General features: G+C 41.3%; 2 protein-coding genes across 15 annotated transcripts in view; both read left to right on the top strand.

Annotated features, from left to right (window-relative positions):
• The first annotated feature begins 560 nt into the window (after nt 1-560).
• FASTKD5 (FAST kinase domains 5) lies at nt 561-10623 on the top strand. Its single transcript, XM_081559007.1, has 3 exons — nt 561-660; nt 2413-2520; nt 7889-10623. Exon 3 carries the CDS (start codon nt 7926-7928, stop codon nt 10368-10370), a length of 2445 nt encoding a protein of 814 aa, XP_081415133.1. The 5' UTR covers nt 561-660; nt 2413-2520; nt 7889-7925; the 3' UTR covers nt 10371-10623.
• Nucleotides 561-23701, top strand: part of UBOX5 (U-box domain containing 5) — a 46479-nt gene continuing 23338 nt past the window's right edge. For 4 of the 14 annotated variants that reach the window (XM_081559032.1, XM_081559041.1, XM_081559033.1 and 1 more), the window contains exons 1-2: nt 561-660; nt 2413-2520. The gene's annotated coding sequence lies outside the window, so the exon portion shown is untranslated. Of the gene's footprint in view, nt 801-2412; nt 2521-7888; nt 8506-23701 lie in introns of all 14 variants that reach the window. The other 10 variants (XM_081559034.1, XM_081559043.1, XM_081559035.1 and 7 more) reach the window with 5 other exon arrangements.

A 23701-nucleotide genomic window follows, 5' to 3' on the forward strand; every position in this document is an offset into this window, starting at 1 on the left:
CCCCTTCACAGCCCTTTAAGGCACCGACGAGGTGTGACCACCCTGATCAGCAGTCTCTAGTGCCCCCAGTAAGGGCCGTCTGCTGCCAAGTCCTCCTGGAAGTCTCGAGAGTCTCTTCCCTGCCTAATTGCCCATACCCACTCAGGTAGGAGCCCCGCTACTTGAGGAGGTGGAAGATTACTCTGGCTCATCTTCCAAAGCTCTGGCCGCCTCAATCAGCTCCTCAAATCCATTTCTCCTAACAGGTTCGTCTATCCATCACTAACTCTCCTTCTGAGAGCACTCTGTGCAGACGAGAAATCTGGCTTAGAGAATTTACGGGACTTCGCCAGGCCATAAAACCCTGAGTAGCGGTTTGAGATTCGAATCTATATCTAGGCTATTCAGTGACTCCCAGAGCGATCCATCCACTGCGGTGTTTTCCCTCCGCAGGTCCTGACTCCGCAGTGACGTCTTCCTGTGGAAAGACGTCCTTGGAAAACGCTGAGAGAGTCTTTTGAGCCTCGGCCGCACCCGTCACTCGATCAGCAACCGGAAGTAGCGGGCAGCTCACCGGAAGTGGGGGCTGTGAGGCCAGGGTGAAGCCGGAGAAGTCTTCGTGGTCCTGCAGCCTGCGAGAGTGACGAGTGCTCTTGCGTCGCCCGCACTCGCCAAGCTCAGGTGAGTGACGGCGGCCGGGGAGGAGGCCGTGGCGGCGCTCCCTGCCGAGTCTGGCCGCGCTTCCAGGCCTTAGCTGCGGGCACCTGTGCCAGGCCCAGCTCTAGGGAGAACCTCGGAGACCTGGAGTCTGGTGGCCTTTGGTAAGCGGCTTATGGCTCAGATGGTGAAGAATCTGCCTGCAGTGTAGGAGACCCGGGTTCAATCCCTGGGTTGGGAAGATCCCCTGGAGAAGAGAATGGCAACCCACTTCAGTATTCTTGCCTAGAGAATTCCATAGACAGAGGAGCCTAGCAGGCTACAGTCCATGGGGTCGCAAAGAGTCGGACAGGTCTGAACGACTAACACAACTACTACCACTTCTTACTTGTACCTTGATTTTTCCTCTGTGAGACGAATAACAGTACTTGTTTCACAAGGCTTTTGTGAGAACGTAGTGAGATATTTTGCCCTTCCTCTTATCCCACTTCAGTGCATGCGATTCACCTGGAAATTTGGAGATTCGGAATCTGTAAGTCTGGGGTGGGTCCCGAGATTCTCCGTGTCTCACCATTCTCCAGGTGAGGTTGATGCCGCTGCTCCGCAGGCTGCACTTTGAGTAGCAAGGCCTTGCGGCATTTGCTTAGTACCTGGGACAGGTTGAGTCTTCAGTAAATAACAATACGAGATAGATACCCTTTCCCCATTTTTTTTTAACAGATAGTTTCTGGTTGCACAAGCCTAAGGATATTATGAGTATCTACCTCCGTTTTTTTATATCCGAGGATAAGAAAAATAAGTGCCATTTTTCTTTCTGTACAAATCATGACACAGCTCTTCTCTCCTAACTCGGGGAACTTTGGGGCCTCTCCATACCAGTTATGTTCATGGGCCTTCTCAGGTGATGCTTCAGTGCTCACTTAGTGCAGACTCTTGGAGGTTCTTCATCCTGTGGAGTTGGAGCCAAGTGCTTTAGCACCAACATGGCTAACGTCTGTACTTGAGTCATTTGTTGCTGCTGGAATCTGAATTTATGTTTTCTGTACTTTACTCACATTCTGTGAGTCACCTAGATTCTGTGACTCGCCTAGATTCTGTTACTCAGTGCTCTGAATGGCCTTAGGCAAGCTCTGGGATGAATTTGCTACTGCCTGGTAGACCAGAATAAAATTGAAAAACTCCATGCTACATAATACAACTGAGAAAGCAAGGCATTTGGCACTTATGCAGGCCTCATTTAATTTGTCAGTATGGTTTTCTTCCCCATTCATCAGTTTATATTTTCAGGTCCCCAGTAAGGCCTTATCATTCACCATGCAAATAAGTCAACTTTGATACCAAAGAATTCTGATGTTTCCTCTTCACTTTTCTGAAATACCATATTATGCAGTCTTGCAAATATAGGAAAACCGATAAAATCAAATGTTTGGTTGTGCTAAAAGTGATAGGTACTTGAACTGTTTATTTGGAAATGTTTTCACATGATTGTGGATGCAGATACTTTACCTGTCGGGATTTTGTCAATCCTCTCATAGACTCCAGCGCCGAGAGAAAATCAGTTTTTTTGTTTTTTTAATTCTCAGGGCTACTCAACACATTATTTGATAAGATGAAAGTGGAGTTTGAAGTATCCATTTATTTGTGGTAATTTTATAATTTTATCAGGACATAAGTGGGTTAAATTTTTCTAGCAAAAGAATCAAGTCAGAATTAAGAGATGAGATCTGGTATCTGGTAAATTGAATATGCTGAGGGTGTCATATACTTAATCTACAGTTAGCATGGCTGCCTTCCTCCGCCTGGCTCCCCTCTTCTAACTTCTGGACTGTAGTTTAAAACGAAGCTATTCGGCCTTACTCAGACCTGTACCTGGAAGGTGGAAAGGTAAGATTTCTCGCTCTTGTGAAATCACATCATTCAGGGTGGTTTGGGCAGTGTCTTTCAGAACAGCCCTGGTTGGTCCAGTGGTGTCTGAGGCTCCACTCTGGTTTTTTAGGACCCCTAAAGAGGAGATGGGGAGGGAAGTATCCTTGGGGCATTTAAGCTAGGAAAGGGACTTTGTGAAGTGATGTCACGTAAATTTGAACCTTTAGAGGAGACATGAGGAGTTACCAATTGGGCATCTCTTAGTGTTTTATTTCCAGCTTTCTTATGGATTCTTTGGGAACCCTTAAATAAGGAGGAACTAACTCTCCTCTGTGTTTGTCTCTATCTGGGCAAAACATCCTGGCCTCTTTTTCTTTGTAGTGCCTTTTCTCCCCACTCTTCTGCTTTATTGGTTCTATATCTTCCTTGTGTTTCTTCCCTTTCCTTCTCTACAGTACTTAATACTCATCTTCTAAAGTGGTTGTATTTCAGTTCTGTATACGTAGATATGGTGTCTCTGCTAAAAGTTGCATGGCAAAAAAGTGAGTAGCTACTGTTTGCCATTTGCAATTTGTGTCTGCATGGCTCTAAGATAAGTTTTTCATCATTCGTTACTGAGCATCCATAGAGAAATTCTACAGACAATAGGAAGTACTTGTACTGGAAATAACTTTTCAACCTTTTTCTTGAGTATTTAGGTTACTTTATCTATTTACTGATTGTCTTCTTGAAGCACAATTTCTTGTTAGAACATCCTTTTTGTAAATTCAGCTTTTTTCAAAGTTATTTGTGTGCATGGCTTATATAGTTAAATTACATGGTGGCCCTGTGGTTAGGACTCGGAGCATTCACTGCCCAGGGCGCAGGTTCAATCCCTGGTTCAGGAACTAAGATTCCATATTAATTCCATTTTTGTTCTCCAGAGACACTTTTCAACTATTTGTTTGTTTCTTTTGGTATTCATTGGTGTACTCTAAATAAATAACATTTCTATTTCTATTTCTTGATTTCTAGGAAATCTCTATGTCCGTAAAATCTTTTGACTTCTTTGTTATGGACTTGGATGCTCTAGGTCTCATATATTACTGCTCAGCTTCCCTCTGTCCCACTTCCCCTCCCTTTAAACTCCCAGTATAGTTTCCTAAAAATTTTTGTTTAAAAATATATTCAAGGTTTATGTTAGTAAGATTATGTAAATATTATTTACAGCTGAGTAAGGAGTGCAATATAACAATTTTTGTCTTGTACAACTTTTTTGTATTGTTTGGAGTTAATAATTTTTGTTGCTGTTATTGGCTTGGTTTCCCATCTACCTATTACTTATTGGCTCAGCGGTAAAGAAGTCACCTGCCAATGCAGGAGCTGTGGGTTCGATCCCTGGGTTGGGAAGATCCTCTGGAGAAGGAAATGGCAACCCACTCCAGTGTTCTTATGTGGGAAATCCCACTGACAGAGGAGTCTGGCTGGCTACAGTCCATGAGGTTGCAAAAGAGTCGGACACAACTTAACAACTTAGTGACTAAACAACAACAAATTACCTAGATTATCCGTCAGAAATGTAAATCTCCTCTCCTGTGTAACATCCATCTCTTCTAGCATAAACTAGTTGCTCTTTGTGTCTGCTCACAGCTGTCGTCCTGGAATCTTTATCATTATTCCTGGGGTTTCTCTTTACTTCTCTTCTATGTTGAACTGTAAATTCTGGATCCCATATCTCTCTTGCCAACTTTTCACATCTTCAATTATGATAGTTCTCTTTACCTTGATACTGGGGCATCTTGTAAACTCATTCCTTCATGTAGATTTTTGTCTTTGATGTCTTCTTTTTGTTCTTTTTAGTAATTACTAGTGATAGCTAGGACCTTACACTGTTAAAGGTATGAGGGGCTTTGAGCTTACCTAACCCTCCAGTTCTAACCCTCCAGCTTCCTGGCACCTGGAAACCCTGTAGATTATTTGGGGGTCCTCCCCACCCTCCTGTCTGAAATCTGACTTCCCTTTTTGTCTCTCCAATACACTAGCAATGTGGGATTTGGAATCAGATAATCTTTGATGTCAAACCCCGTTTTGTCCCTTAGCTGTGTAATCTTCAGGTTTCTTAATCTTGTGAAGACTCTTTTTCCTTATCAACAATATGGAGATAATAAAACCTACCTTGCAAAAAGGTAAGAATTGGAACTGATGCAGATGAAACTGCTTATTCAAGGCTTGGCACAGTGGAGACCCTAAGACAGTTGTGATTCTTATTCTTGTGGGATCCTAGTTCCCAGATCAGGGATCCAACCTGCAACTCCTGCATTAGAAGCATGGAGTCTTAATCATTGGACCACCAGGAAAGTCCCTTAGCCTGTATTTTTGGAAATCAGAAAGAGCCACATAATTCCAAACACTAGATCTATACCAGTCAAACATTGATGAAGGAAATGGTTCTTCATTTCAGGACCACATGAGTAATCTCATTAAGTAATCTTAGATAATATTAATTGAAGTAACTTAAATATGTGCTTTTAAAGTTGTATTCATTATAAAAGTATTTGTTAAATTAATCCATGTATTCTTCTATTTAACAGTTTTAATCCTGCTAAAAAGGGAAAAAAGTTAATTTGTCAAAGGTGTGGCAGAAAGTCTCCTAACAGCTACATACTTTCCTTTTATATAGGTGTATTTTAAGTGATGTCGCTTGTTCTGTTTGTTCCACTGGCTATTTGTATATATCTTTCCATGTGTTGATGCCTGACACACGCTTATTCTGTAAACCAGGTTACTCCTTCTGAAAAGACAAGGATTTTCAGTTTTTTTGTTATTGTAAAAAAAAAAATTTGTCTTTTTATTAAAGTTATTTCTTCAGATCTAGTTCTCAAGATGAGAAGGAGGACTTTGAACAATTGCTTTGCTGACCTAAATTTAGATTACAGGTTCCAAAACAGGTATTCGTAAAAGCCTTGTTCTGTCAACTAAAGAGTTCCATTACTTGCTCTCTCCTTTGTTCCCACCACACGTGAGCTGCAGTATTAATTGAGATTCCGTTTTGAGGCATAAATCTTGAAGTATCATCTAAATGTTAAAGAAAAATCATTTCAGTACTATTTTCCTGATGTCTTCTAATTTTTAAAAAATTGGCCATTTACATTCATAGGAGTAAGCTAATGGTCTATGCTGCTGCTGCTGCTGCTAAGTCGCTTCAGTCGTGTCCGACTCTGTGCGACCCCATAGACGGCAGCCCACCAGGCTCCGCCGTCCCTGGGATTCTCCAGGCAAGAACACTGGAGTGGGTTGCCATTTCCTTCTCCAGTGCGTGCAAGTGAAAAGTGAAAGTGAAGTCGCTCAGTTGTGTCTGACTCTTTGCGATCCCATGGACTGCAGCCCGCCAGGCTCCTCCATCCATGGGATTTTCCAGGCAAGAGTACTGGAGTGGGTTGCCATTGCCTTCTCCTAATGGTCTATAGCAAACTTTTTCTGTAAAGGGCCAGATAGTAAATATTTTATGCTTTGCAAGCCATATATTCTCTGCCAGAATTACTCAACTCTACTCTTGTAGTGAGAATGCAGCCATAGACAGCATTTAAAGCATTTAACAAATGGCCTGGCTATGTTAAAACTTTACTGACAAAAACAGATGAGGGCTGGATTTGGACTCCAGGACATAGTTTGCTAACACTTAATCTATAGCATCTGGACCCACAGTTTGAAACTTGGTGGGAGAATGGTCCACAGGCCACAGTATGGAACTAAGTGTATAAAGATTTGGTGTGAAAGAATTCTGTTCTGGTTCACAAAGAAATTAGGAGCATACCTTCGTGCCATCCAGAGAAGCCTGTGTGGCTGGGCTACTTGAAAAAAGCCTCTAACCTGCCCTGCACACCTCTATTTCTTATGCTATGGGCTCCGGAAGGAAGGGACTGACAGGGGAGTTGCTTAGGCATTTCAGAAAATCGTTCTGGCACCCTCAGAACCTTCATGGGATTTTCTGCATCATGAACCATGTCTGGTCCATATCTTGGCATCTTAGGGCTCCCTGGGTTTTGCTTGTTAGGCTTTCGCATTTCTCAAGTAAAAGGAGAGACAGTAAACATTGAAACCAAGAGTATGGCAGAGTCATTTTCATAGCTTGTCATGATTTCTGCTGTAGAAGAAAAGTAGAACTTGTGCTGCTCTCAGGCAGGAAAATCAACACCTGACTCACTGGAAGCATTGCTAATATGCCTCCTCCAGAGGGAAGCTCTGCTGCTCCCCTTGTTGTCAGCAGGGCAGTTGCATGAATTGGTGTTCCCTGAGCCCAGCTTTGAAATGCTCTTTGTGTCTCACCCATGAATTGACAGTGAGCAGGGCCTAGCCCTTCTACCCTCCCCCACCAAAGTGCTTGAGTTTTTCTGGGTTTTGTGTGTGTGTGTCTGGAGTAGTTGAATTTTTCTTTTTGATTTTTATTGGAGTATAGTTGCTTTACAATGTTGTGTTAGTTTCTGCTGTACAGCAAAGTGAATCAGTTATATGTGTACATATATCCCCTTGTTTTTAGTTTTCCTTCCCATTTAGGTCACCACAGAGCACTGAGTAGACTTCCCTGTGCTATACAGTAGGTTCTCATTGGTTATCTATCTTATACATAATATTGTATGTATTTCACTCCCAATCTCCCAATTCTTTCCATCTCACACTCCCCCCACCTTGGTATCCATAAATTTGTTCTCTACGTCTGTGTCTCTGTTTTTCCTTTGCAAATAAGCCCATCTGTGTGTACCATTTTTCTGGATTCCACATATAAGTGATATTATATGACAATTGTTTTTCTGTTTCTGACTTACTTCACCTGTATGACTGTCTCTAGGTCTATCCACATCTCTGTAAATGGTACTATTTCATTCCTTGTGAGTGAGTTTTCAAGTTTACTTCCCAAGTGAATGACTACTCTGCGATAGTGATTCAGACTCTTTTAGGTCTTGAGAGAATAGGCATCTTCTACAAGGTACAGAAATAGCATTAAGACAGCTGAATTCTGTAATCAAAAGGAGGAACGGGGGGGTTATTGTGGGTATAATTGTGCTGATATCAAAGAGGTGAAATAGATTGCTTACTTCTGTTCTCAGCTTTCTTTTTGGAAATCTGTTTTCCTCATTCCCGTTGGATTTTAGTGCAACAGCTGTCTCTAACCGTAAAGAAAGTCTGGCCAGAGGACAGAGGAAATTTAAACTGAGGAGCAGTCCAAAGAACTGCTCAGGTTTGGGGTTTTCCTGTGCCTTGATGTATGCTGTCTTGTGGTTTGGGCATTCACTAACATTGAACTTACTTGAGTGGACAGTGGTATAGTTTTAATCCATGTCTTATAGTGTGTAAATTTTGGTATTAAGATAGGTGGAAGCCACTTATTCTTCATCTACCCTTTTTTCAGTATCTGGCACCAATTCTGGCCCAGTCATTTGTGATCCATGGCTCTTGTGATATGCCGAAGATTTCCAGGCACTTTCTGTGGAACACCTTCCCAACCAGCTCTAATCAAGAACCATATAAACAAGAAATTACTTGGTCAGACATGTGAGGACTGTGTTCTGACTGCTAGAATGATCAGTTCTGACACCAGAATGGCAGCCATTCTCCAGCTGTTAAAACCTATAAGATATTGGACATTTTGCAGTCCTTTTACCTACAGTGCAACCCAAAGTGTGGCATGGTGGAATATGAGAAGCTACATGTGGCACAAAGGACAGGACTCGCCAGAAAGCAGCCTCTGCCATCCTGCCAGAAAAATTAACATTTCTGGCACCTCTGCTGCTTGGAGGATTCTGACAACCGACAGTACCCTCCCAGCTTTGGAATTCAGCAGGGCTTCTGCCTCTAAGGCCAGCACATTGAACCTGCACTCACCCAGGGCCATGAGAATTGATGAAGAGGATGTAGAAACTTTTGATTCCCTTGAAGACCCTCGAGTTTTCCTCCAGCTAAGACCAGAGTATCAGCTTCACAGCTATAACAGATCTGAGACTTGTCAACCTCTGTCAGTTTCAGAAGGTGAACTAATTTTGCACAAAGTCACTGTTTATCAACATAATCTTCAGCCTCAAATTATTGTTGACTATTTCTGTAAGCTGAGTTCTTTGCCTGCAGAGCAACATCCTGTTTTGCTGTCCAGTACCAGCTTTGCTCTGCTCTGCCAGCTGAGTGTGAAAAACATAAATCTCTTTGATGCCCCAGATCTAATCAGTATTTTGAAAGCTTTTGTCAGTTTAGGAGTTCCTCATTCCCATTCAATGCTAGATGTGTTTGAAACAAAATTTTGTCATAAGGTATGGGAAATGAGTCTGGATCAACTTCTCTTGGTGGCTGACCTCTGGCGGTACTTGGGACGCAGGGTACCTCGGTTTTTAAAGATCTTTTATAGTTACCTTAATTTACACTGGAAAGATCTATCCTTGTCCCAGCTGACTCACTTAATTTATATTATAGGTGAAAGTCGTCAGGCACCCCCAGATCTAATGCAAAAACTGGAATCATTGATCCTCAAGTATATAGATTTGATCAATTTAGAAGAGGTTGGTACAATCTGTTTGGGGTTTTTTAAATCGAGTAGTAGTCTCTCTGAATTTGTCATGAGGAAATTTGGAGACCTGGCTTGTGCTGACATGCAGCATCTGAGTAGTTATGCCTTAGTGAATATTCTTAAAATGTTCCGTTTCACTCATGTGGATCACGTAAATTTCATGAAGCAATTTGGACAAATTGCTCCTCAGCGAATTCCTTCCCTGGGAGTTCAGGGTGTCATGCACCTGACTCTTGCCTGCTCGGCGTTACACTTCCTGGATGAAAGGGTAATGAATGCTGTGGCTGCTTCTTTGCCTCCTAGGGTAGCATACTGTCGAAGTAAAGATGTTGCCAAGATTCTGTGGTCATTTGGAACTCTGAATTATAAGCCACCCAATGCAGAAGAGTTTTATTCTAGCCTGATAAATGAGATTCACAGAAAGATGCTTGAGTTCAACCGATACCCAGAACACCTGCTCACGTGTTTGCTGGGCCTGGCGTTTTCTGAGTACTTTCCAGTAGAGCTCATAGATTTCGCTTTGAGTCCAGGGTTTGTCAGGTTAGCTCAGGAGAGAAGTAAGTTTGAGGTCACCAAGGAGCTGTATACTCTTGATGGTACAGTTGGCACTGAATGTCCAGATTACAGAGGCAATCGTCTTAGTTCTCAGCTTCAGCAAGAGGGGTCAGAAATGCTATGGAATTTAGCAAGGAAGGATATGAGCTCAAAACCTGAATTCCTAGAAGCTCTCTTTTTACTTGAGACCATGTTGGGCGGGCCCCAGTATGTCAAACACCATATGATTTTGCCTCATACCCGATCTTCTGATTTAGAGGTTCAGCTTGATGTTAACATGAAGCCATTACCATTTAACAGAGAAGCCATACCAATTGAAGATGTAGCCAAGTTGAGGCTTAAGCATGTGGGAGTCAGCCTTACCGATGATTTGATGAATCAGCTACTAAAAGGGAAATCAAGAGGGCATTCCCAGGGGAAAATTGAGTCAGACAATGGGCAGCAGCCCTTGAAATTAGAGGAGGAGACGGCTAAACCTGTGGGAGGCTCCCTTTGCAATAAGGTAGGCAGATTGGGGGCCATGGAGATGGCTGGCCTATCCCCCCCGGCCTGCTTGCAGGCCCCACAAGTGAAGCTGGCTATTCAGGTGACAAACAGGAACCAGTATTGCTATGGTTCCAGGGATCTGCTCGGACTGCATAATATGAAGAGGCGGCAGCTGAATCAACTTGGGTACCGTGTGGTGGAGTTATCTCACTGGGAATGGCTCCCACTACTGAAACGAACTCGCTTAGAAAAACTGGCATTTCTCCATGAGAAGGTATTCACCTCTGCTCTCTGAAGGGCCTTCAGGGTCATATCTACTCATAAATGCTGTGGATATGTACTGTACCAGGTGTTGTGAAACAGTTACAAAAGCCAGAATGTAGATTTAGTAATAAAATCATCTGTTGAGGAGATTAAGTTGTACCCTGTCTATGGCAGATAGAAGCTAGTGTACATTACTGTGAATTAATTATAACTTGGTCCAGTTGTATAAGTTGCTGCTAATTTGTATAGGTAAATAATAAACATCTTAAAATATGGTCAAGAAACTCCTTATTTTCCTTTCTGTTTACTAGCCTCATCTCATGATTGCTTTGAATTTTTAGGATAAAAGTATAGTCAAGCATTGTCTAAAGCTAGTTTCTAAAAAATGGTTTTCTTATATTTTGTTTTAAAGTAAGAATCTTCTACAGCTTATCTTGTACTTCATAGTTTTTCCCCCACGCATGTTTTCTTCACACCCCCTAGAATTAAAGTCCTTTTCATTTTCCTTTAGATTTGGTTGGTTCCTGTTTTAAAGAGCCACTTCAGAATTAGCTTAATATCTTCCCCTTAGCTCCCTCTTCTGTATTTCTACTTCTCTTGCATAATTCTCCCTCACCCCTCTCCGAGGAATATTTTCTTCCTAAAATTGGACCTAGGAGAGTAGAATTATATGAGTGCCTGTTGGGCCAGTGGTTCCCAAATCTGATGACCAAGTAGAAGAATGTTTTTCATGGCAAGCAGCTCCAACAAGAAGGAAATGTATTACTCCCATAATAGGAAGTCTAGGGAGATTCAGGTTTGTATTAGAGCCACAGACATAAGAAAAATGTATATATATGAGAAACTTAATACAAGTAACTTTTATAAACGCTTGAGGTCTATGAAAAACTTTTAAAGTGGACTCTTCCCACTGTTATTTAGGTTTCCCCTCAAAGGTCACTTCCCCATCCATGCTAACTAAAACTCTCCCATTGGCCTTTGATCATGCTGTGTCACCTTCAGGTTTGTTTTCCCCATTGCATTCAACATCAACAAATTATTCTTTATTTATTTGTTGATTTCCCTGTTGGAAAGTAGGCCCTTGAGTTAACTTTGTCTAGAATTTATCTCCAGTGCCTAGGACAGTGGGTCCTGGTACATAATAATGTTCAGTGAGTGAGCAGGGAATTAAGAGTGGTTGGGCATTGCTGGAGAGTTTGGTGTAGAAGGAAGGGAGAGGGTGGGGCTAGAGAGAGAGAGAATACCTGGGTCACAAAAGCCTTATGACCTTGCTAAAGAGCCTAGGTTTACAGGGGCTGGAGTGCCTCTGAAGGGTCCTAAGTCAGGGAGTATTTGGACAGTTTCATGTTTTAGAAATGTTAGGGGAAAAGCAGGACAGAACTAGATTGAGGGGTGGGGATGTGTGAGATAAGGAGAATATTTCACAAATGTGTGCAAGAACTCAGAGATGATGAAGGCCAAAATTATGAGAATGGAAAGTTTAAATTTCAAAGATGTTTGGGAAGGGAAAAAGACCACAACTTGCTAATTAATTGGTTTGGGGAATGAAAATGAGGATTTTAGTGCCTAGACTGATAGTCATCGACTAAAATTGAGACAAAAGCAGGACACATGTTTGGGTAAAGAGTTAATGCTGAGACTGCCCTGGTCATGCTGAGGTGGGCCTCTGGGCAGAAGGGTTTAGGCTGGAGTCTCAACTGGGCATGAGATCAGATGGCAAGAACCATGAGTAAAATTGCCTAGGACAGGTGGAAAGTAGGTTATTGCAGGTAGGGAGGGAAAGGATGACCAAGAGTACAATACCAGGACTTAAACGAAGGTCAAAGCAAAGAGATCCAGTGATAAAGACAGATAATCAGTCTTAGGAAAAAATAGGGGTATAGAAGTAAGTCTGGTCTCTCCAAGACCACTCGCTAGAGGGATTCACAGAACTAAGAAAAACTTACAGTTTATTACAGTGAAAGGATGCAGATTAAAAACTGCAAAAGAAAAAGGGGCATAGTATAGTATCTAGGAGAGACAAGTCACAAGCTTTCAGTTGTCTTTTTCCTTAGAGACACAGACAACTCTTAATTAATCCCAGCAATGATGTTTGCCAACACATACAGATATTGCCAATCAGGGAAGCTCAGATCTTGGTGTGCAGGTCAGTCATGTAGACATGAAGTGAGTGCCCACACAGTTTACCTTAGTTACTCAGTCCCCAGCCCCTCGAGACATTCAGCTTATTACAGCAAAAGGCTTCCACCATAAATTACATTGTTAGTGTAAACTATCTCGTGTTTACCTTGGTTGTGGTCCAAGGTCTTAAGTGAAAATGAAGTCGCTCAGTTGTGTCGACTCTGCGACCCCACGGATTGTAGCCTACCAGGATCCTCCATCCATGGGATTTTCCAGGCAAGAGTACTGGAGTGGGTTGCCATTTCTTTCTCCAGGGGATCTTCCCGACCCAAGCATCAAACCCAGGTCTCCCACATTGTGGGCAGACGCTTTACCGCCTGAGCCACCAGGGCCCTCAAGGCCCAAGGTCTTAGGTATATATAAGACAGTCTTATCAGGCACAGTTTTCCAAAGGCTTAGAGATTATCTCTCAGGACATTTCTTTGCAATGTGAAATACTTGAATACTCCAAACCTACTGAGTTAATCTTTCACTGCACAGAAACCAAAGGTAAAGCGTACTTCAGAAAGGAAAGGGTATGTAGCCTCAGTTCCTCGGAAGAGAAAATTAAGACAAGAACTAGAAAATCTTCAATCGGTTTAGCAAATTGGATATCAGTGATGACCTTCACTATAGCAGTTTGTTTTTATTTACTTATTTTGACTGTGCTAGGTCTTTGCTGTGCTCAGGCTCTTCTCTAGTTGTGGCAGTTGGGGCTACTCTATAGTTGCAGAGCTCAGGCTTCTCACTGCCGTGGCTTCTCTTATTGCTCAGCACAGGCTCTGGAGCTTCAGTAGTTGTGGCCCCCAGGCTCTAGAGCACAGGCTCAATAGTTGTGATGCATGGGCTTAGTTGCTCCGCAGCACGTGGGATCTTCCCAGATCAGAGATTGAACCCTTGTTTCCTGAGCCATTAGGGAAGCCCAGCTGTAGCCATTTGAATTGCATTGTCATGGAAAAAGGCGGATTGCATACCTGTTGAAGGAATGGATTACAAATATGAGGCAATACCTTGAGAACCTTGAAGAGATGGGGAAACTTGAGCAGGATTTACAGTGGGACTAGAATTGCCAGATAAATTACATTATGCCCAGTTAAATTTGAATTTCAGATAAACAATGAATAACGTTTTCTAAAATGCACATAAAATTGGCCATTTTAAACAGTGTACAGTTCAATGATATTTAGTACCTTGATAGTATTGTGTAGCCTGTCATCACTATCTAATTCCAGAGCATTTTCTTCACCCCCAAAGGAAACTCTATACCCTTGTAGCAATCGCTCCATATTTCCCCCTTTCTCAGACCCTGACAGCCACTAATCTTTGTCTCTGTGGATTTGCATACATGGATATTTTGTATAAATGGAATTGTACGATATGCAGCTTTCTGTGTCTGACTTCTTCTACTTAGCATAATATTTTCAAAGTTCATTGATACTATAGCATGTTGTTGTTGTTTAGTTGTTAAGCTATGCTTGACTCTTTGCAACCCTGTGGACTGTAGCCCCTCAGGCTCCTCTGTCCATGGGATTTCCCAAGCAAGAATACTGGAGTGGGTTGCCATATCTTTTCCAGGGGATCTTCCTGACCCAGGTATCGAACCTGTGTCTCCTGCATTGACTTGAATTCATTATCACTGAGCCACCTGGGAAGCCTGTTATAGCATGTCCTAGTACTTCATTCCTTTTTATGGCCAAATAATATTTTGTTGCATGGATATACAATATCTAATTTATCTATTCATCAGTTGATGGACGTTGGTTTTTTTTCCCCCTTTTAGCTATTGTGAGTAGTGCTGCTGTAAATTAGTTCAGTTGAGTTCAGTTGCCCAGTCGTGTCCGAATCTTCATGGCCCCATGGACTGCATCACACCAGGCTTCCCAGTCCTTCACCAACTCTGGGGGCTTGCTCAAACTCATGTCCATTGAGTCAGTGATGCCATTCAACTATCTCATCCTCTGTTATCCCCTTCTCCTCCTGCCTTTAATCTTTCCCAGCATCAGGGTCTTTTCTAATGAGTCAGCTTTTCGCATCAGGTGGCCAAAGTATCGGAGCTTCACTTTCAGCATCAGTCCTTCCAGTGAATATTCAGGACTGATTTCCTTTAGGATTGACTTGTTGGATCTCCTTGCTGTCCAAGGGATTCTCAAGAGTCTTCTCCAACACCACAGTTCAAAAGCATCAGTTCTTTGGTGCTCCGCCTTCTTTATGGCCCAACTCTCACATCTATACATGACTACTGGAAAAACCATAGCTTTGACTATATGGACCTTTTTTGGCAAAGTAATGTCTCTGCTTTTTAATATGCTGTCTAGGTTAGTCATAGCTTTTCTTCCAAGGAGCAAGTGTCTTTTAATTTCATGGCTGTAGTCACCATCTGCAGTGATTTTGGAGCCCAAGAAAATAAAGTCTCTCACTGTTTTCCTTGTTTCCCCATCTATTTGCCATGAAGTGATGGGACCGTATGCCATGATCTTTGTTTTTTACAGGTTCAGTTTTAAGCCAGCTTTTTCACTCTCCACTTTCACCTTCATCAAAGGCTGTTTAGTTCCTCTTCGCTTTCTGCCATAAGGGTGGTGTCATCTGCATATCTGAGGTTATTGATATTTCTCACAGCAATCTTGATTGCCGCTTGTGCTTCATCCAGCCCAGCATTTTGCATGATGTACCTTGCATATAAGTTAAATAAGCAGGGTGACAATATACAGTCTTGACGTACTCCTTTCCCAGTTTGGAACCAATCCATTGTTCCATTCCCGGTTCTAACTGTTGCTTGTTGAGCTGCATACAAATTTCTCAAGAGGCAGGTCAGGTGGTCTGGTATTCGCATCTCTTTAAGAATTTTCTACAGTTTATTGTGATCCACACAGTCAAAGGCTTTGGTGCAGTCTATAAAGCTGAAGTAGATGTTTTTCTGGAACTCGCTTGCTTTTTCTATGATCCAACAGATGTTGGCAATTTGATCTCTGGTTCCTCTGCCCTTTCTAAATCCAGCTTTAACATCCAGAAGTTCTCGGTTCATGTACAGTTGAAGCCTTGCTTGGAGAATTTTGAGCATTACTTTGCTAATGTGAAATGAGTGCACCTATGTGATAGTTTGAACATTCTTCGGCATTGCCTTTCTGTGGGACTGGAATGAAAACTGATCTTTTCCAGTCTTGTGGCCTGCTGAGTTTTCCAAATTTGCTGGCATACTGAGTGGAGCACTTTCACAGCATCATCTTTTAGAATTTGAAATAGCTCAGCTGGAATTCCGTCACCTCCAACTAGCTTTGTTCATAGTGATGCCTCCTAAGGCCCACTTGACTTCACATATCAGGATGTCTGGGTCTAGGTGAGTGGTCACACCATCATGGTTATCTGTGTCACTAAGATCTTTTTCATATAGTCCTGTGTATTGGGCTTCCCTGATAGATCAGTTGATAAAGAATCCACCTGCAATGGAGGAAACTCTGGTTAGATTCCTGGGTCAGGAAGATCCACTGGAGAAGGGATAGGCTACCCACTCCGGTATTCTGGGACTTCCCTTGTGGCTCAGCTGGTAAAGAATCTACCTGCAATGCGGGAGACCTGGGTTCGATCCCTGGGTTGGAAAGATCCCCTGAAGAAAAGAAAGGCTACCCACTCCAGTATTCTGGCCTGCAGAATTCCACGGACTATATAGTCCATGGGGTCACAAAGAGTCAGACATGATGAGCGACTTTCACTTTCTGTGTATTCTTGCCACCTCTTAGTATCTTCTGCTTGTTAGGTCCATACCATTTCTGTCCTTTATTGTGCCCATTGGCTCAGCTGGTAAAGAATCTGCCTGCAATGTGGGAGACCTGGGTTCGATCCCTGGGTTGAGAAGATCCCCTGGAGAAGGGAAAGGCTACGCAGTCCAGTATTCTGCCCTAGAGAATTCCATGGACTATATAGTCCATGGGGTCACAAAGAGTCAGACACGACTGAACGACTTTCACTTTTCACTTTGCATGAAATGTTCCCTTGGTATTCTGATTTTCTCGAAGAGATCTCTAGTCTTTCCCATTCTATTGTTTCCTTCTATTTCTTTCCATTGATCACTGAAGAAGGCTTTCTTACCTCTCCTTGCTATTTGGACCTCTGCATTCAGATGGGTATACCTTTCCTTTTCTCCTTTGCTTTTCTCTTCTCTTCTTTTCTCAGCTATTTGTAAGGCCTCCTCAGAGAACCATTTTGCCTTTTTGCATTTCTTTTTGTTGGGGATGGTTTTGATCAATGCTTCCTGTACAATGTCCATAGTTCTTCAGGCACTTTGTCTATCAGATATGCTGATAGACAGCTCTATCAGCTTTTTTGAATATTCACATATAAATTTTTGTTTGAATACCTGTTTTCAGTGTTTTTAAGTATATAGAAGTATATAGTATATATAGTATACTATATATATATAGTGTATATAGAAGTATGTAGTATATAGTATAATATATGCTGGGTCATATATTAATTCTGTGTGTAACTTATTGAGGAACCTCCAGACTTCCGTGGTGGCTATACCATTTTACATTCCTAATACCTCAGAATGTACTAGGGTTCCAGTTTCTCCACATCTTTACTATTTGAAAAAATAGCCATCCTAGTGGATGTGAAGTGATATCTCATTGTGGTTTTGATTTGCATTTCCCTAGGGACTCATTATGTTCAGTATCTTTTCAATCTTAATGTCAAATCTTCTAGCCCATGAACACAGGATGTCTTTCTGTTTACTTGGGTCTTCTTTAATTTCTTTCAACAACACTTTATATTAATAGTTTTCAGTGTACAAGTTTTATACCTTCTCAGTTAAATTTATCCCTAAGTATTATTTTTGATGCTATACTGAATGGAATTTTCTTATGTTCCTATATGAATTGCTGATTGCTAGTGTATAGAAAAGTGAAAGTGAAGTCTCTCAGTCATGTCCAACTCTTAGCGACCCCATGGACTGCAGCCTACCAGCAACTTACCAGCAGCAGCAACAGTGTATAGAAATACAACTGATTTATCCTGTGTCTTTACTTAATTCTTTTATTAGCTCTTTTAAGTGGGTGTGTGTATATTCTCTGTGATTTTCTATGTATAGGATCTTGTCATCTGTGTATGTAGTTTTACTTCTTCCTTTCTACGTTGATACCTTTTAATTTCATTTTCTTCCCTAATTGCTCTAGTTAGAACTTCTAGTACAAAATTGAATTGTAGTGGTGAAAGCAGGCATCCTTGTTTTATTCCAGATCTTAGAGGGGATACTTTTAGTTTTTCACCATAGAGTATGATATTAGACCCCATGGATTTTTCATAAATGCCCTTTACTGTATTGAGGAAATTCTATTCATAGTTTGCTGAATGTGCAATAAATAATTTTTTAGTGTAAGTATGTCCCAAGTAGTACATGGAACATTCTTATACTAAACAAATTATCAACCAAAAAAATCCATTGTTTATCCAAATTTCATATTTAAGTCAACATTTCAATTTTTTATTTGCTAAATTGATAACCTTAAGAAGGACAAGGCTGGATTCTTTTGAGGTGGTCAATGGAGGCAGAAGAGACTTTAATGTTATTTGCATATTGAGGAAAGGATCCAGTAGTCAGAGATAAGTTTAAGATTCAAGAGAGAGGCAAGAACAGATGGAATAAGGCCCTGGAGGGGAGGGACAGAGTTAGGGTCAGATTTGTACATGAAGAGCTTGGCTGCCTTACCTGGGTTCCCACATAATTTTTCTGACACTGCTATTAAGGTACTAAGTAAATGGATTAGAACCCTTTGCCCATCTATGCCTTGTTTTGATCCTACAAATTTTTTAAGAGTAAAAACTGTCCACTTGTGCCTAGCAGTGTACCTTGTGCACATATTAAGCTCTTGAAGATTGCTCCAAGTATATAACATTGCAAGCTTCTTTTGGACTTACACCTGTGTTCTGGCCTTCCTGTGTCTGAGACAGCTGTCTTATTTTAACTAGCTATAAGAGAAATGAACACAAGTCAGATTTTTTACTTAGATGGACAAGTAACTCAATTTAGAAATTATAACAAGTATTGTACTTCTTTAAAGGCTGAAGTGCCCAATTTATAAAATTGCTCAGTGCATTGGTATTCCACCCACTCTTTGAGGCTAAATGCTTTTCTCTTATTTGACAGGTAGTCTTCTCTTTTTTTTTATTCTGTAACCTGTTTGAGCCTCGTCTTTAAAATATGTGTATCTGCCAGAATTACTTTCCATTACATTTTCATGAAACTCAAAAATCAGTTTGTATAACTCAGCTATGGCAACTTCTTTGTAAGCCAAAGGAAGACGGATGTACAGGCGTTCAGAAAGTGTCACGGTCACCTTATTCTCTTCTAAATTATCCCTCCACACTTCCCTACTGCTAGGTTCTGAGTCTTCAGCAACAAAAAGATTTGCTTGGTTGCTTTAAGGAAACACAGACAGAAACCTTTGAGATAAGATGACCAGTTTGTCCCAGTTTGCTTGGGACTTTCCTGTTTTTAGCACTGAAAATTCCACTTTCTGAAGAGACCATATGGTTGGTCACCCTCCCTCTGGATCTCTTCGGTGCTGCTCTTGTACATTCCCTTCCTCACCCTGAGTACAGGGAAGCAGAGGAGAAATGTCTGTCTCCATTTGGACATCCAGTTCTGTATTGACTGTTAGGTGTGAGACATACTCTGAGCATGTATCTGGAGCCTTATCTTTACTTATATCATCCTGTGACCCCAGGAACCCAGCCCCATTGTGTTATCAACTTACAACTCTAAACATACAAAAGGAAAACTTTTCTAGTTAGTCATATTTATCATTTAAATGACAGATACACCAAGAATAAGCATGTTGGTTTGTTTCAAGTTTGTTTCTTACAGTGTGGGTTGTTGTTGTTGTTCAGTCGCTCAGTTGTGTCCAACTCTTTGCGACCTCATGGACTGCAGCACGCCAGGCTTCCCTGTCCTTCACCATCTCCTGGAGTTTACTCAAACTCATGTCCATTGAGTCATGCCATCCGACCATCTCATCCTCTGTCATCCCCTTCTCCTCCTGCCTTTAATCTTTCCCAGCATCAGGGTCTTTTCTAATGAGTCAGCTTTTCGCATCAGGTGGCCAAAGTATCGGAGCTTCACTTTCAGCATCAGTCCTTCCAGTGAATATTCAGGACTGATTTCCTTTAGGATTGACTTGTTGGATCTCCTTGCTGTCCAAGGGATTCTCAAGAGTCTTCTCCAACACCACAGTTCAAAAGCATCAGTTCTTTGGTGCTCCGCCTTCTTTATGGCCCAACTCTCACATCTATACATGACTACTGGAAAAACCATAGCTTTGACTATATGGACCTTTTTTGGCAAAGTAATGTCTCTGCTTTTTAATATGCTGTCTAGATTACTCATAGCTTTCTTCCAAGGAGCAAGTGTCTTTTAATTTCATGGCTGTAGTCACCATCTGCAGTGATTTTGGAGCCCAAGAAAATAAAGTCTCTCACTGTTTTCCTTGTTTTCCCATCTATTTGCCATGAAGTGATGGGACCGTGTGCCATGATCTTAGCTTTTTGCATGTTGAGTTTTAAGCCAGCTTTTTCACTGTCCTCTTTCACCTTCATCAAGAGGGTGTTTAGTTCCTCTTCACTTTCTGCCATAAGGGTGGTGTCATCTTCATATCTGAGGTTATTGATATTTCTGACAGAAATCTTGATTTCAGCTTGTGCTTCATCCAGCCCAGCATTTTGTATGATGTACTCTGCATATAAGTTAAATAAGACGAGTGACAATAGCATGGATAGTGGAATTAAACTGGAATCTTCAGTTAAAGGACTTAGATCTGGGTGAGGAACTTTAAGACTTCTGTGGTCATAGTGTGTTTGGATTTATAAAATAAAAAGACAGTACACGGGATCCTTGTGATGAAATGATTCCTTATCTTGACTTTGATACACAGAAAGTGATTACATAGATCTGTGCAAAGAATAAAATTGCATAGAACTTAATCCACAGGCACACACAAATGAGTCCTTGTAAAACTGGTGAAATCTGAGTAAAATCAGTGGATCGTATCATTGTTCATTTCCTGGTATTAATGTTGTACTATAACTATGTAAGATGTTATCATTCATTGAGGAAACTGGTTAAAGTTATGCGAGATCTCTTTGTATTGTTTCTTAACAATGCACATGGATTTACAATGATGTTAAAAAGTTTTAATTAAAATTTAAAAAAATAGAATATTTCATAGAAGGTAGCTTTGAAATCCTTGTGAGATATTCAGTAATATCTTATACATAGTTCATTTTTCTCCTTCATGATCTTAAAGGATCCCTTCTTTTTAGAAAATACAAAATGTCAAGGGAAAAACTGAGACTGCTAGTTTATTTCTAAGTTTGTCCTTTGATATTCTTTGATATCTTCAGAAAGCCATTTGCGAAGATAGCCCCTCATGTAGTACAAAAAGGATAGTGCAAACACATCAACCAGAGGAAAGGAAAATCCCTTGAAGGGTCAATTGCCTCTAAGTGGTTCAGAATTGCTAGTGTCATCTAAGAGGTTAATGGATGACTTTTCATTTAGTGACATTTCTCTCCCTAGTTATAAGGTTTCTATGACTTTTGTCTGAACAGTAGCTTTCAAATCCTTTTACTACACCACTTAGTGAGAAATACATTTTTCATCAAAACCCAGAATAGATATAATTTCATATGTACATATATCTGAAACTAAAGTTTCACGAAACACTGATCACCCTCATGTATGATACATTCTGACTTCTTTCTATTCTACTTAATTTTTTAAAATGCTGGTTGCTGCTGCTACTGCTGCTAAGTCATGTCAGTCGTGTCTGACTCTGTGCGACCCCATAGACGGCAGCCCACCAGGCTCCTCCGTCCCTGGGATTCTCCAGGCAAGAATACTGGAGTGGGTTGCCATTTCCTTCTCCAGTGCATGAAAGTGAAAAGTGAAAATGAAGTCGTTCAGTCGTGTCCGACTCTTCGCAACCCCATGGGCTGCAGCTTACCAGGCTCCTCCATCCATGGGGTTTCCCAGGCAAGAGTACTGGAGTGGGGTTATAGCTCAGTAATTTGAGTTCTTGATTCTTGATCTATAGTTTGGAAAAATATTGCCTCAGCCCTCCAGGTAAAGTAGTCTAAAGCCTGTTGGCATGACATTCAGGGCCCTTCCCACCCCTTCCTTCTCCAGCGAAGTGGCATATTCAGGATTTCCTGGATTGGCCAAACACTGTCCTGTTTCTGTGCCTTGACTGTTACTGGTCCTTCTCCTAGTGCCCTTCCCATTGTGTTCCTATTCTTGTCTCTTGGCTTCTATAGTCAAGCATATATTGTATTTTTAATATTTATCACTAGTAGATAGTGTCTGTCCTTCAAAGTTGCCCATGAATTTAGCCATGTGCCTTAGTTGTCTCTAGTTCAGACCTTACTCCTGTGAGTTCTTCCCTGACTGTTGGCAGGTGTTTTCAGTCTTTTTCATCAAAAGCCACAGGATGTTTTATACTGAACATAGTATATATTTGTTACATGTATTTGTATAAAACTGAAACAAGTCTCATGACATAATGCACTATGTGCACTTTTGTATTATGTACTCTTTTAGTTCATATTTCTTTTCCTCAACACATAACTTGATTTTAAAACAAATTGTAAAACACTGATTAGACCGTCTTTCCCTACTCTGAATGTCATCTGTGGAAAACCTTTGTATTACAACCTGTTACAAACCTTTGTATTCCATAATCACTGTTGGGAGGAATTTTGTAATGCTTCAAGACTTGAGAACAGGACCATTTTATCTTTTTTTTCCTCACAGAAAGACTTATAGAGAATATTTATTGCAGCTTTTTTATTCATAGTTAAAAAAACTTAAATATAAGTAATAGGTCAGTGGAGAAATAAACTCTGTTTTTAGTCATACAATTGAATACTATGAAGAAGTTAAAATGAACAGACTAGATATACACATTTTAACATGGAAAAACTTAAAATAATAATGTTTAATAGAAAAGCAAGTTGCAATGTAATACACTGTAAATTATCAGTAAAGTACATTCAGTTCAGTTCAGTTGCTAAGTCGTGTCCAACTCTTTGCAACCCCATGGACTGCAGCACGCCAGGCTTCCCTGTCCTTCACCATCTCCAGGAGTTTACTCAAACTCATGCCCATTGAGTTGGTGATGCCTAACCATCTGATCCTCTGTCACCCTCTTCTCCTGCCTTTAGTCTTTCCCAGCACCAGGGTCTTCACTTCAGGTGGCCAAAGTATTGGAGCTTCAGCTTCAGCAGCAGTCCTTCCAATGATTATTCAGGGTCGATTTCCTTCAGGATTGACTGGTTTGATCTCCTTGCAGTCCAAGGGATTCTCAAGAGTCGTTACCAGCAGCAGAGTTTGAAAGCATCAGTTCTTCAGCACTCAGCCTTCTTATGCTCCAACTCTTACACCAGTACATGACTACTGGAAAACCATACCTTTGACTATATGAACCTTTGTTGGCAAAATGATGTCTCTGCTTTTTAATATGCTGTCTAGGTTTGTCATAGCTTATCTTCCAAGGAACATAATTTCATGGCTGCAACCACCATCCACAGTGATTTTGGATCCCAAGAAAATGAAGTCTGTCAATGTTTCCATTTTATCCTGTGTATTTGCCATGAAGTGATGGGACTGGATGCCATGATCTTAGTTTTTTGAATGTTGAGTTTTTTATTTTTAAATTATTTATTTAGTGTCTATGCAGTGCAGCATGTGGGATCTTAGTTCCCTGACCAGAATCGAACCCATGCCCCTGGCATTGGAAGCACAGAGTCTTAACCATTGGACCACCAGGGAAGTCCCGAATGTTGAGTTTTAAGCCAGCATTTTCACTCTCCTCTTTCATCCTCATGAAGAGACTCTTTTTCTCTTCACTTTCTGCCATTGGGCTTCCCTGGTAACTCAGCTGGTAAACAGTCTGCCTGCAATGCAGGAGACCCTGGTTCGATTTCTGGGTTGGGAAGATCCTCTGGAGAAAGACAGGCCCAGTATTCTTGGGCTTCTCTGGTGGGTCAATTGGTAAAAAATCCCCCTACAATGCGGGAGACCTGGGTTCGATCCCTGATTTGGGAAGATGTCCTGGAGAAGGGAACAGCTACCCACTCCAGTATTTTGGCCTGGAGAATTCCATGGAATGTATAGTCCATGGGGTCGCAGAGTCGGACATGACTGAACGGCTTTCA

Source organism: Giraffa tippelskirchi, chromosome 13 (genome assembly GCF_054371585.1).
Source record: "Giraffa tippelskirchi isolate mGirTip1 chromosome 13, T2T-mGirTip1v1.2.pri, whole genome shotgun sequence".
Lineage (NCBI taxonomy): Eukaryota > Metazoa > Chordata > Mammalia > Artiodactyla > Giraffidae > Giraffa > Giraffa tippelskirchi.

What these genes read in the sequence shown, in the direction of transcription:
- FASTKD5 (XM_081559007.1), top strand. Translation starts at nt 7,926, where the DNA reads ATGGCTCTTGTGATATGCCGAAGATTTCCAGGCACTTTCTGTGGAACA.